The 15348-nt window shown below is 42.0% G+C and overlaps 1 protein-coding gene across 1 annotated transcript; it reads right to left on the bottom strand.

Annotated features, from left to right (window-relative positions):
• Positions 1-1332: 1332 nt before the first annotated feature.
• On the bottom strand, positions 1333-15073 carry LOC130191823 (14-3-3 protein epsilon-like). Its single transcript, XM_056411540.1, has 6 exons — positions 14883-15073; positions 9485-9684; positions 7948-8054; positions 6531-6737; positions 6004-6140; positions 1333-2394 (listed from the first exon to the last, which is right to left on the bottom strand). The coding sequence occupies exons 1-6, from the start codon at positions 14944-14946 to the stop codon at positions 2330-2332; spliced, it is 780 nt and encodes a 259-aa protein (XP_056267515.1). The 5' UTR covers positions 14947-15073; the 3' UTR covers positions 1333-2329.
• Between the last annotated feature and the right edge of the window lie 275 nt (positions 15074-15348).

Raw genomic sequence — 15348 nt, 5'->3', positions numbered from 1 at the left:
GACTGTTAATTCTATCTTCTCATCAAAGTCTCAACAAAAAAATAACATAATTATTACGTTGTCTTATCTTGAAGACACATGAAGTATTCCTTTAAATTAAGCTTTAAATGAGCACTCATATTAAGAGAATATGTTGTCTTCTTCCACAGCAAACGAAAAACAGATCAGTCTTAAGGAATGAATATAAATGTTTAACTGTGAAAATGAGACATTTTTATATGACATACTTAAATCGTGTTTATGATTTAAGACTTTTTAAGATTGTTATGCCATATAAGACATTGGCATTTCCAGATATTTTATGACATTTTTTACGATGACTTTTAACATGACTCTTTTCTAATGTTTTTTATGGCACACTGTACTGTAACATCTTCTTTTCCACAGGGCATCATGAAATGACTTTATTCATACCGTCTTCAAATGATCGTAGTAAAAAGTTCATGACAGTTTATGAAAGATTATGTAATGCCATTGGAAAGACAAACTATGCTATACGTCCCTTCAACTTTTCTGTGACACTTTAAAAGGTAAGTATAAAGATGACATGCTATACAATGACTTTGTTATTACATTTGTATGACAGTCTGTTTTCAATGTAGTATACTTTGACTTTTTATGATGTACTCTACCATGTCTTTTGTCATATTTTTCAACATACTAAACTATAACTTGATATTTCTTAAAGATCCGAGGTTGGGAGCCTTGTGATGAGCGGCTCACAGCACAACAGTAACTTCCTCACATATACTTTGAAACACTTTACCGAATTTGTGATATTTCTTAAAATACTATTGGGAAATTTTTGATTACCTTTAACACTGTAATACTGCCTTTTTGCATAATGTTTTCTGACACTAGAGTACACAATGACTTATAAGACCATCTGCACTTTATATTTTCTGGTATTCCCTTTTGACATTTTTCTACGTAATATACTTTGTTTAATTACATATTTATATACTTTAATGTGTATTTTTTTTAGATGTCTTATTTTTGGACTAATATATATATAAATATATACACACACACGTTTTAGAATCTACTATACCATTAAACTGGTAATCACTCAAGTTTATCTGTAGACAGTGTGTAGTGTTTGTGCTAAAACCTTAGTCTATAAAGTAACTGGTAACTCAAGCCATCAGTTATTTAGTACACTATTATTAGAGCACTATTACTACAAACTTTTACTTGTATACTTGTACAGCACTTAACTAAATTACTTAATTACTTTAAACGCCTATTGCCAATCAGGAAGCTGGATTTTATTCTGCTGGCCTGCACTGCCCTCTAGTGGTTTAAAATAAAAACAATCCTTACACATGTTAATTACATTTTTCAATTTGAAGTTTAATGTTAATTCCATGCTGTGTTTCAGTAAGAATACAAATGGTACTTGTGGCTCCGTTGAGAATATCCAGTAGTACAAATCAGATTCACGTTACACATACCGAAGAGAATGAAGAGAGGAAACGAGGAGTGGGAAAGAGACGGCTGAGAAGAGGAACCCTGAAATAGTCAGGACTGTAAAGATTTCCCAAACTTTTTCTTTTTAGATGGTGCCAATGCAAAAACTGCATTATATTACAATCAATAGTGTTGAGCATTCCCCTCCCACGCACACACACTGCTAAGAAGCCATTACCTAACTATCTGCCATCAGCAAAAGTTCTCCAGCCTCGCAGCACATGACTCAGTGATGCTTGGAGAAGGAGGACATTCTGCCATTTGTCATAAAAAAAGAGATTGATGTGTCGAAGGAGCAGGTTTGGTAACCACAAAGTAAAACGGGCGCTTGGTTCTTCCAAAAAGCTTTCACACATCCCGTTTCAATCTTTCATCGCCACTTTATTTCCTCAATTTGCAAACTGAAATGTTTCAAAACTGACCGACTGCATGGACAATATATTGTTTAGAAACACACAAATACAGGGGGAAAACAAATTTAACAGCTAAGTATTGTCTTTAAATAAACTCTTGCATATGCGTGTTAGAAATACAGGCAAGCGAAACTTGGCAACAGATGATACAGCAAAGTAAAGCAAAATAAAAGAAAGAGGACATGAACCGTAAAGGGTACAGGCTTGCAAAACGAGTCGTCAGAAATAAGGTCAAACTCCTGGGGAGTGGGAGCCGAGCATCGGGACATGACATGCATACGAGGAGAACGACTCAGACGGACGGGTAGAACTGGAGGGAAAGGTGGAGGAAGAGTGTGGGCTGCAGTAGAAACCCAGTTCAAAACTGTGGCTGGGGACAGGAGCTGGGAGGAGAGAAAGAAAAGGGAGGAGGGGAGGAGGGAGGACTTGTCTTTTGTGGTTCAGTCTCACTGGGTCTCCGCCGCCGCCGCCGCCGCATCTTGCACAGGTGCTTCTTTGTTCGGTTCATCACCTGAGATAACGACAGGAACATCAAACAATATTATCTCTGTACACTCAATTATATATATAGAAATAAATATAATTATATATATATATTTTAAAAAACCAATATATATATCTAAAAAACTATATATATATTTTTTTTATATAAAAAAAAATCATTTTCATAATAAATATTTTATCAATGAGAGCAGTCAAATCTTAAACTGCAACTTTTAGTTCCCAATGAGTCAAATTTGCAAAAATTCTTAGTTTTTCAAGTCTAAAATTCAAAGATATTCACTTTACCATCACATGACAAAGAAAAACAGCAAAAACTCATCTCTGACTAGACCTATCAAATGTTACTGATCAGGAAGTTTATAGATCGACTTCCATTAGTGTCCAGAACATGTGGTTTGAGTTGTAAACACTGAGAATGTCCGGTGGTCACAACCCGTTTACAGGACATCAATCAGTAAAATACAAAAGCGTACGCTCAAAGGCAAGCACTAGTTTTTCTTTGTATAGCCCATTTTCACTAATTTCTAATTTGCCTCAGAGGGCTTTACAATCTGTACACATTGAATGCCACTCTGGAAGAAAAAGCACCTTTCCAATAGTCGCCACAAATTTAATTTGATGAGCATCTACCCGTACCACCGTGTAGATATTCTCGGCACGAGTAACCGGGCGACCTTTTCAAAACATCAAGCAGATCATATCGTCCTCTCTCATAAACACGATGTGCATTTTGCGTCGACATGTTTGCAGTTCTTTTAGAAAGACTCTAGGAATACAACGAGGGAACGGTCAGAGTTGTTATCTGGTGCTTTGTGGTCTTTTTTAAAGCGTTACACTGACATTCCAGTCAGCTGAGTTCACAGCAGGCCCTGGTCCGACGTACTGAGGGAGTGAAATGCCGTGTGAACCTGGACAAGCGGTTGCTTAGAAGGGTTACCATAGAGACGGCACAGCCATCCGCGTAACGAAGAATCAAGAGGCACAAATCACAAAGGCTCCGGAACGATTAAAAGAGAAGCCGTGACGGTGCTCGTTAGCGCCACGGCTGACTGGGCAGTGAGAACGCCACGGAAGGCGGCCCGGCCCGTCCGTGATGTCACGCTCCAAACGGCTGCGTTCACGGGTCTCCGGGCTCCGCCGCGCCACGATCCGCTGCACTGCGTTCGCACGGAGAGTCTTGATTTCAAAACGCCCCAATCACAATCTTCTTTTTTTTTGCCACGGTGGAAAGAGTAAAGTCCCAGTGGAACACAAGTTAGAGTGACAAGAGGGATTTGAATCAAATTAAAAATAAATTTAAAAAAAGGTGGGCGAGCTCAGAGTGTAGTGCGATACAGAGGACTGTTTAAATAATTGCGGCTCCGTAATCCTTTTGAGCCGTCGGCAAACGGGGCAGCAGAGGCGAGGAGGTTAGTGAGGGAGACAGGAGAGAGAGCTTGAGGTGGAAAAGGGCCAGAGACAGGCAGAAGGAATGACTTGCAAATTAGACTTCTATAATGGAGGAGTGAGGGAAGAGGGCTGTCCTTAAGAATCTACAAAAGATAAGTTAAAGCGGTGTGTGAGCACTGAGGAGGAGAGAGGCGTGTGATCAGGCTCACGCTCACAGAAACCTTCACGGCTCTCATGGTGCTTTTTGATGATCAGCATCAAGCAGATGGCTTGAAGACAAGTATCTACGAAACTGAAAACAAAAAGCCTACGGAGGGGCCAATTAAAAAGGAAACGAAGACAAGAACAACTTTCAAGAACAGGGGTCAGGAGAGAAAAGAGGGGGCGCCAAGTAGAAAGGGGGTGCTGGTGACTTGTGAAAACACCGATGTTGAAGTTGTATGATAAGGACGTAGTTTCCCATTCTGACACCAAGTCCGTGGCCTATAATATATAGTAATATGTATATATAGTAATATTTCATGAATGAACTTATCTTCCTTTTTTGGACTGAACTTGAAGTTGGAGTCTTGTTGCTGAGGTCTGCTCCTGTCTGTTCCTCCTGTTCTCTTCTCTCTACCTGGTTATCACGATCTACTAATCCAGGAAACATTAATGGTCAGGCTCACTCAATCTCATTAAGGCCCTCAACTGGCCTCATTCACACTCACGCACTAACAGTTGTCACTAAAACAACCAGTTAACATCAAACTTAACTGTCTTTGCATTTATTTGTTTATTTTTGTATATATATGTAATGTATATATATAAATTAATATTTGTATATTTATATATATTTATGTATATTTTATTTACTATTTTTATTTTAACAAACATTATTTTATTATTTCATACATTATTATTTTATAAACTTTGTTAAAAGCTTTTCAGTTGGTGGTTCTCCTCTGGTCTGTCTGGGGTGTGGTTCTCCACTGGTCTGGGTAGTAGGTAGTAGTTCTGCAGTGGTTCTACTGGGGTCACTGGTCAGTCTGGTGGTCTCCTCTCTGGTGGTTCTCCACTTGGTCTTTGGTTTGACTCTCACTTTGGGAAAATGTGCTAAGCTGAGGAACTCCAAGATGACCCTAAATCGAGGATATTTTAATAATTCAAATCTGTTTAATGAAAAACAGTTTGCAGTTTGAACCTTCACAGTTAGAGAATATCACAGTATGCCAACATTTATATTTTATTTATATTCCCTTATGAACCAATTTATGATCAACAAAAGGAATCAGAAGACACAAGAATAATGCCACATAAAAACACATTTAATGATGGACATTTTATGATGCATTCTCCGCTGACAATATGTAATAATCTATATTGCCATAATACACAGTAATATGATAATATACATAAATACCATAAAACAGTACCATATATCATAATAATATATATATATATAATAGTCCAAACTTTTTACTCAATTTTCACTCTTTTAACAACTCAACAATTCTTAGTAAATGGCAGTATTATTAGTATTATATTACAAGATATTTATGAAACTACACAGATACATTTATTCTGTATCTATCACTATGAGGACTGATGAGACAGAGTTCATCAGGATGAGCATGGAGAGACAGGATGAGCAGCTGGAGAGTTACAGAAACAGAACTTTTCACTTCTAACATCTTTTTTTTTTTTTTTTTTTTTTATAAATTTTTTTTTTCGCCGAAAAAGCGTGGCAGCTCGCGGACGTCTCGGCAGCGCGAGCGCGCGAATGCAGCTGATTAATGATCGCTCGATAAAAATATGCTAAATAATCATCGCTAAATCACGCTGCGGGCTGATGGGTCGCAGGGTGACAGCAGCAGATAGCGGCAGCACGACAGCGCCAAGCGGCCACACTAACAAACCTGAAAACTTGACGAAGACATCTTTAGACGATTGACGACCAAGACGCGCAGAAGATCAAGATGTTCTATTCTTAAAAAGCACCCCTCCAGGTCTTCTCCGTGTCCCCCTCCAATCTATCGCCCGGTAACCCATTGATCCCCCCCCACCCCCAAAAAAAAAAAAAAACTCTCGGACATTCACGCCAGTCACCTATTTTGTTTTTCAACGCGACTTTTTGGCGAAGGTGAGGGATTCTCATGCCTGCAAGAAGAACTAATCTCCATTCAGCATCACTGAGAAATGTGGCTGTGGCCACGAACAGCCCGAGTTAGAAAGGAGCGTCTCTCACCATCTCCCTGCACGTCTGAGGTCCATAGTGTCAAGTTGTCCCGCAGCAGCTGCATGATGAGTGTCGAGTCCTTGTAGCTTTCCTCGCTCAGCGTATCCAGTTCTGCGATGGCGTTGTCGAACGCTTCCTTCGCCAGCCTGTCGGCAGAGGAGGCGGGACGACGGCGTTACACACACACACACACACACACATTCAGAGGACAGATGGAGCGAACTGGATGGATGGAAATCACTCCGTTGCCGGTGGCCGACAGACGGAACGGTTTCTTATCGCGTGGGATTCGGGTCCACGGCAGAAATAAATAGTTGAAGTGACAATTTCATTTCCAAAACTGCAATAGTTGCAACGGACCTTTTCTGATGCACTAAGCTACTCTGTCACGGATGCTCGGATATGCATAAACAATGCAGTACCAACAAAACAAAAAAACATTGAGAACACGATAAGAAATTAAAAGTTAAAAACACAAGAGTCCTATATACTTGGAAATGTCAGATAAACAAAGAACATGAAATGATCTCACTTACTTGCAAGCGCGGTCCGGCGAGTTGAGGATTTCATAATAGAAAACTGAAAAGTTCAGGGCCAATCCCAGACGAATGGGGTGCGTTGGAGGGAGCTCGATCATGGCGATGTCGCTCGCAGCTTTGTATGCGACCAAACTGTTCTCCGCCGCCTCTTTTCTGTCGTTGCCCGCGGCAAACTCCGCCAGGTACCTGTGGTAATCTCCCTTCCTGAGCAAGAGGAACACCACAAATAAACAACAGCACTGAGTGTTACTGGGCAGAACAATACAGTCTGGGACAAGTACATGAATGCGTCGCTGCACATCAAGCTTTTTTTAATAATTACATTGAAGCCTGAGCCCCATAACAAAAAAGCTGATGTTTTCCAATTATTATAAAGGCTAGGTTTGCAATTTTCACAATACTCAAGTATATATATATAACCCAAATGCATTAAAATTAATAAATTTTGTATGGAAGCTGTATAAAACAGGCCGGGCAGATGTTTACGCTGGAAGACTTTTTCAACTGTACTGTATAGCCAACAGCTTTCAGAGACACAGCAGCACCTACAGCTGGATTCAGAGGTTGAACTTCTAACCCAACAGGAAATGGGGGGTAAAATTGTGTGTGTTGACGTTTCCTTAGTTCTTACAAGAGTTGAGTCATCGGTTTATTTTACATGCTACATGTCGTGGCTTTATGTTGTGTGCTAGAGATGAATTGGACAAGTAGGACAATGAATCTCTAAATGCATCTAAACTTGAAAGGCCGAATTAAAGGCAAGGGAGCACAAAGAGTGATGGCTGGCGTAACTTTTTCTAGCCACCACACCTGAACTTCACCGACCACTTCATGGAACTATTATTATTTATTTTTTTACATTGGACAGGACTGGTTTCTCTAAATAAGGTGGGGCAGTGAATTCTTCACATGCCGAGTACAAATTGTGAAAAAGACATTTTTGACAGTTCAATACAATCTGTGCATGTACAAAATTAAACAACTCACACCGACTGAAAATCTCCAACTAAAGCAACAGACAGGTTCAGCTAACGTCTAACGGACAGGTTGCTCCCAAAACATGAATGTTTTATTACTTGGTTATGGAGTGACTCAAATCCTATGCACTGCCACCACAGCAGGAAGTAGCTCAGATGTGGATTGGAAAGAAGTGAGATATGATATATATATACAAGTATGTTAACTTCCTTTTATGTACAGCGGTGTGCAGCAATTTCCTTTCTAATTAAATAAATGGAGAACCCCTTTCCGCTCTGCATCTGGTGTTCATTGTAACCTGCGTTGAGGTGGGAACCAACAGACTGCTGATGGGCAATAAAACAGGAACACGTTTGCGTCGCTCCTTTGACGGAGTCACACCGAACTTTATAAAAGTGTCACAATGAAGCCAAAGAGACATTTGTTGGATACATACATTTTGTAGTAGAACACCTTGGATTCTCCTGTGACTGCAGCGAGGATGAGGTGCTTGTCCAGGACATCCAGAATGTCGTTGCAGATCGATTTCAGCTCTTTCTCGACCTGCAGATGAAAACAGACACGGCCGTCAACGGTGTGGAAGGTCAGATCCATTTCTATCTCGAGGGTACAATGTGCCCAAAACACTTCGCCTCACAGACAATAGTTAGAAGGCAGATAAACACGAGGCAGCCTTTAGGGCTGACAATGTGACTCAGTTCCAGGGTCAGCGTAAGATATCTAAATCAGACATGTTTAACGCCACTTTACGGGAGCATGTTCTCGTCAATAATAACAGCTTTATTTGGATATCGCCAGTTTTCCCAGAACAAACGAGCAGCAAATGCATTTGGGAAGTAATGTTAACTCCCACTTTTGTCTTATTTTGCATCTAAATAGTAGAGTAGTTTAGAAAATAACACTTATACGGCTGATTAAATACAAACTGTACGGGAATGGGATTTCGGACAGTCAAAACAAATAGTCATTATCAACGTGTAGATGACGTTTCTGATCCTTTTGCATTTTATACAATAGGGCGAGAGCTGAAGTGTACTCGTTTAAAGAAAAGTGACATGTCCAGGAGAGGCACAGCGATGATCAAGAGTTAAAAAGAACCGTTACCGAACTTAAAGTCGAGTTGTGACGGCATTCTACACATTAAGGAAAACAGCAGATTGGTTTTTAAAAAATGTGCAAAGCATTTGTAAGAGGACTTCGCTTCCCTAATAACGAGGCTTGAGCCAATGTGAAATAATCACTGGACTAAACCTCCATTTCAATAACATCTTCACTGAAATGAGTCTTCCCTGAGCTCTTTTTAATAAAATGGATACCAAGCAGATTAATGAAACTGTTGCATCCTTGGGGAATCACATACGTACAAACCCTGAAAACAAAGTACGTTCCCGTTTTCATCGAACGAGCAGGTCGGTTGCCGTGCTGCGCTGCGCTCGGCGACGGGGAGCTCCTCTGCCGCAGGAATGAGGAAGAATTGATTTACGGTCGATCGGCGATTGCTGCGAGCTCGTTATTTCACTGAAATCTCAACATTTCCTCTCAAAGTGGAAGAGACCTTGGAGAGAACAGCCAAAAACACGGCGGGCCAGTTGCCTCCTACAAATGGAAATGAGATCCTCTCGCAGGGCACCAGAAACACGTCTGTGTGAAACGAGGCGAGTGGTAACCTAGAGATCCAAATCAGAGTCTGTGGCTCCAGTGCAGGAAACGCCAGAGATGTTTGCTCTATGAACTCGTAGAAGCGAATATGCGACTGCAACAAGGCAAACAAATGCTCCTTTGTCTCTAGTTTCTCATCAGAGTCACGGAAGACTGTAAATGATTTGTTGGAGACATCAGGAAGGACCAACTGCAGCCGTGTGAACAATTAAGTGCCGAATGGGCAGAAAGAAGCCTACTGCTGTTCTTCAATTAACATTTCAGAACAATGGCAAGAAGATAATTGACACATTGGGTTAATATTGGCGCCTGACCGTTTTCCTGTATTCCCGGATCATCTTGAGTTTGTCTTCGCCGCCTTTGTTTTCTTCTTTCTGCTCCAGGCTGCTGATTATCCTCCAGGACGCTCTCCTGGCGCCGATCACGTTCTTATAGGCGACCGACAGCAGGTTCCTCTCCTCCACCGTCAGCTCCACGTCCATGCTGGCCACGTTCTTCATCGACGCCACCATTTCTGGAAGAAACGGGGAAACAAACGGCGTGAGGCGGGGGCTTCTCGAGTTCCCCCTGGCACACAAGCAGCGACAACCTGAACCGTGTGAAAAGTGGACTTTCACTAACCGACGCTTCACTGAGCGTCGGACACTTCACCTCCCAGGCCAACCGGCTGCTGCTGGACCACAGCTCGGAACTAGATCAAGAGATGTCGCTGAGATTTTATTGCAATAAACGGATCAAAAAGATGTAAAAATAAATCTTAATTCATGCCGTGTCATGTCTGTATAAAACATGACACGGAAACAATATTTTAAATGCTTATTACCTTCGCATTGAAAATGCAGATGGTTATATTTTGATCTCAGTGTATTTATTTATATGCGTGTTATTCGCATAACTCAAAAAGTATTAAACCGAATCGCATGAAATTTGGTGGGATGATTGATTATTATCCGGGGACCATTAAATTAGATTTTGGGATCGATTGGGTCAAAGGTCAAAATCTTATTTTTACCATAGCGTGGTCAATTTCTATCCAATTGGCATCCAACTAATGCCAAAATGCTCAGAATTCAATGCCCGTTCTTATTTTACAATGAGTTTATTGTAGTTGCTCCATCAAAACAAAAACAAATATGTCATCTAGGCATAAATATAGCAACAACTTTATTGTTTGTACGAGCACATTTATACACAAAGTATAGGAATTCTTTTCACAACAAAGTGTAATGCAAATGTCTCGCAGTGGAGACGCTCATCTCTGACGCATTCGTTTTAAAAACGGTCGGTTAAGCAAAGCGTTGACCCACAGTGCGACGGCCAGAAAGGTTTCTGTCGTCCTCAGGATTATATTAATGGAGTTGCTGGAACACGGCCCAGGTGTAAACTCTTCAAACGCAGAGATTCACCAGCCAGAGACTGGCGCCAGAACAATGGACCAGGAGGCGGAGACGACGCGACGCCGTTCTTCACCTTCTGAAGGTGATTCAGGAGGATGTGGTTGATGAAGAATCTACGATAAACAACTGTTTAATTCTCCGCTCTGAAGGAGCTGCTAATGACAACAAGCCGTTTCCCCGGGGACCGTCCACAGACACTCGGTGGGGCCGCTGTAACCACGTCTCAGAAGTTCAAGAGGCACAGAGGGAAGATAAACGTCTAAATAAACTTCACTGACGCAGCAACATGTGGCGATCTACAAGCCTTCAGGGTTGTATTTTTAATAGTGTGACTTGTACGCTGCTATCAAAATGTAAAAACATGTGGGATGATTTCTAAATGTCTAATCATCAGGGTTCTTACACATTTTGACCAATGGATTTCCAGGACTTTAAACCAAATTTCCATGACCAAACTGAAGTCTCGGTATAAACATCAGCATTTTTGAAAATTGTGCGTATTGAGAGCGTACGCCGGCTTATATTTTGAGCGTCTTTCTTTTAAAAAACGTATTAATGATTTCAAACTCGGCGTAAATGAGCATGTGATAACAATTTCCATGACTTTTCCCAAACTTTTATGATTTAAGTTTTTTCCGTGACTTTTCCAGGCCTGGGAATGACCATTTTAAAATTCCATGACTTTTCCAGGTGTTCTATGACCGTACGAACCCTGAATAATAGCATAGTGTGTGATATGCAAATAAATTGTTTCAACAATGTGATCTTGCGATCTTCACGAGCACACACACACACACATCGAACGGGTCACACCCCCGATGCCGAACACGCTGCTCGGGAGGTGAGAGCCGTGTGCCGGTCAAACGGCTTCTCAGACAGGGTGTCATCTGTGGGAGCCGACGGCAGGGTGCTGCGCAGCATACGGGAGAAACCCGATACGCGATGGTTCGGGCCAGGAGGAGCGCTCTGCCGCTTTGATCGTCCGCCCTCCGGCCCAGAGCGCTCTCAGATGCGCTCAACCACCCCTCTGTGCTCGACCACATGCCGACACACTGGGCTCCCTCTCTGGACACCGGCTCTTTTGGGCTTTGACTGACATATCAGGGTTCGTACACATTTTGACCGATGGATTTCCAGGACTTTAAACCAAATTTCCATGACCAAACTGAAATCTCGATATATAAAAATAAAAACTGTAGAGAAGTTTGCGTCTTGAGAGCTATCGCTGGCTTATATTTTGAGCGTCTTTCTTTAAAAAAAAATATATTAATTATTTCAAACTCGACAAACACATTTCCATGACTTTTCCAAAACTTTTAGGATTTAAGTTTTGTCCATGACTTCTCCAGGCCTGGAAATGACCATTTTAAAATTCCATAACTTTTCCAGGTTTTCCATGACCGTACGAACGCTGATATATGCAATAGAAAGCAGTCCTCTTCTGTGCATCATTATTACATAGTAACGGAGGAGTAACTGTTAACCAAGTATTCAATTGTTGTGAAGAGCCAAGATGGCATGGGGTGATATTTTAGAGATTTAATTTGTCGCTTGTGATGGATATAAGATGTGGCTTCTACTCGTTGGGAATAGAAACAGGGAGGTACACGCAGCATGAGGCTCCAGTCAGACCCCTCGCTCTTTTTGTATTCTTTTGGGGCCGTTTGATGGAGGGAGCACGGAGGTCTCGGGCGCCTTGGCTGCAGTTGAAGCAGGAAGCACGACAAGGGCGTCAGCACGTCTGGGAAATGACACCCTCTTATCTCAAGGGTGCAAATTGAAAATGAACATAGAATCATGGATGCCATGTACCTACTGATAATTACAGAACTTTCCAGCTGCATCACTGCAGCCAATGTCCACTCAAAAAGGAACAATTCAAACATCCTGTGCTTACGTGTTGATATGTTATGTACGTGTACTTGATTTCTAGGCATCAATTAGGTACGCCTGCGACTGAACGGTATGCATCAGTCTCTCAACCACTTCAACACAAGAAAGAGAAACCTCCCTAAAAATAGCCCCCAGCGGCTGGTTTGTCTCTTCACGGACACTAACCCATAAAACGCATTATGATCTTTTTTGTTTCTAATTGCAAAGCCACATGGGTCTTTAAATACATTTAAAAACAGACTAGATGCATGTAGAAACCAGAGCAGATCTGTGCTTAACAGTTGGACACTGAAGAGCAGCGGAGACACAATGCAGTCACATCCAGACGACTTCAGTGGGACAATATTCACTCAATGACCTGCGATGTAAAACAATATTAACGAATCGTTGCCGCCTTGCCATGAGTTTTTCTTCTTAAAAATATACATTTTTAGCCTGTATTCCACTAGAGGCCGGCTTGTGTACACATTCAATGTGCGTTATCGGCGTAAATTGATGAAACACGAGGCGTGGTCGGTGTCTTGTGGCGTTGTGTTAAATAAAGAGGCTAATAAAAGGATGTACAACAGTTAGCAGCCATACGCATTCACAACTTCAAGGGATTCGATTAGGTGTAGAGTTGCACGGCATAAACACGTCACCAGAAAATGTAATGAAGAATAAAAGCAGGTAGACAGAATTAAGAGAAATATATCTAGAATGTTGCATGAAATATAGAAATGTTCATAGTAAAAATGGGATACAGCGATAGTCACACGTATGCACGTTAATGTCATGTAATGCATGTAGACAATCGAAGACGTTGATGTGATGTGTAGTGTCAATTGGGGGTCCTGTTGCAGATGGGAAGAACGCAAAGGTGTGTCCTGTTGCATTATAGTGCATGACAGAATGCATTGGTAATCAACTAAAAAGTAAGAAAATAAAAAGAGTCGGCAACTTTTCTCCTCTGTTTCCAGAAAGAAAGGTGTGAACGTAATGTGTCTGCTCCTCTAAATTCACAACACCCAGATGAGGCAGCCGGTGACAACATGCAGCAACACTTCATACGGTAATGCAACATGCAATGTTTGTTTATGCAGAATCTAAACAAGTAAATCAGTCAAATAGATCACACCGAACAAAGTGATAAGGCCTCTGTGTCCCACGGTGAGGATTACGACTAGTATGGACTGAACATATAATTCAACCATATTGAAAATGTGCCAACGAGCTCAATTAACGTCGCATTTGCACGAAAAAAAGACGAGTCAAAGACGGCAAAGAAAAGTTGTCCGTGCCTCGCCGGCTCACCACAGGCGCTTCACCTCTGAATCGATGAGCCGGTGTTACGGTTTAACAGGCGACCCTGTTATCTGGCGACTTTTCAGTCAAATACGTCCGTTGTTGTCGTGGTTACGACGGCCGTTTGAAAAATAGGATAGAGAACACATCTAGGTGTCTTCGTGAATGTCGCTTCGTTTAATATTTTAATACAGTGTCAAACCCTATACATAATATATACTATACCAATTACACAATGCGGCATTCACGGGGGTATAGCTACGTGTTTTCTTCCTATTTTCAACACCTGTCTAACGACAAAAACGGATGCGTTCGGTTTCAAAGTCACCAGTTAACACGGTCGCTTCTTAAACCGTAACACCGGCACGACAACGCTGGCCTTGTTAAACTACAACCGCAGACGGACCGACACAAAGAGAACTTCTCGTTTCGGTTGTTACGCCTTTGTTCCAGCTGCAAAACACACAATTCGGACCTCAAAGCGGGTGTTGAAAGGCAAATGTCACCCGTAAAAATTAGGCGTGCATCCAAACATTGGTATCACATGTTAGTGGAACCATTGGCTGTGACCGGCTTGTCTTTTCTCTCTCTCTCGGTGTGGGCGGTGCGTTGGCTTTAACGTTACCCGTGGCAAGGACACCATTTTCGGGATATAACGTTACATCTTCCGACTCAAGCTCCAGCTTATTCCAATGGATTCAGCGCATGCGCACACTGTATGACGGGGTGTAGAATATTATCTTTATAAATCGCTGTATTATTGAATGGAGTTTGGCGTCACGCGTGTCGGGGGGGCTGAAGGAACGGCTAGTTAGGCGACAGATAGCTGGAGTTATCGCTAACTAACTGACGCTGATTGTTAACTAGCTTAGCACTTGAGCTAACGTGTAACCAGGCCACGCGACAAAGCAGGTTTTTCCACCGAGCGTAAAAGAAGGCTGCGAACAATTCATTTAAACGTTCACCGATTCATTCGGCTGGAGAAACATATCGGCCATTTTGTCCCTCACCCAACAGATTCATGTGTCGTGGTGTACCTGCGCCTCCGAGCCCCCTGCGCAGGGAGACTGAGAGGGGGGCAAAGAGGAGCCGAGCGATTCTGCAAACGACCATTCTTTACACGGTGTGGCGCTCTTACCGTCGTATCTCTCCGCTTGCTCGGCGAGTTTCGCCTGGTAGACTAAGTTCTCTCTGTCCGCCATGGTGTTCGGGTTTGTGGGGGCTGCTCGTGGCGTCCCGGTAAGAAAGGGGGAGAATTATCGGCGAGCGGTGGATCAGCAACAGCAACCGTTGCTCCGCTGGACTGAAGACCCACCGGTAACACTGGCGTAAAGATGGCGGCGCTACTCCATCCGGGAAACCCACGCAGCAGCAGCAGTCTCACCGACGCCTACGCCCTCCGTCCCGAAATAAACCACTTTCCCAAGATTACTTTCCCAAGATTACTCTCACAAACTCAATTCAAACAATGGCAAATACAGTGTAAAGTGATTTGTAAATGCATTACACATATATATATATATATACAGTGTCAATTGAATTTTGAATGCATTACAACAACAACAAAATATATATATATATATATATGTATGTATCATTTTCTA

Source organism: Pseudoliparis swirei, chromosome 3, assembly GCF_029220125.1.
Source record: "Pseudoliparis swirei isolate HS2019 ecotype Mariana Trench chromosome 3, NWPU_hadal_v1, whole genome shotgun sequence".
NCBI lineage: Eukaryota > Metazoa > Chordata > Actinopteri > Perciformes > Liparidae > Pseudoliparis > Pseudoliparis swirei.
This window is presented reverse-complemented; position numbering and strand designations above follow the sequence as displayed.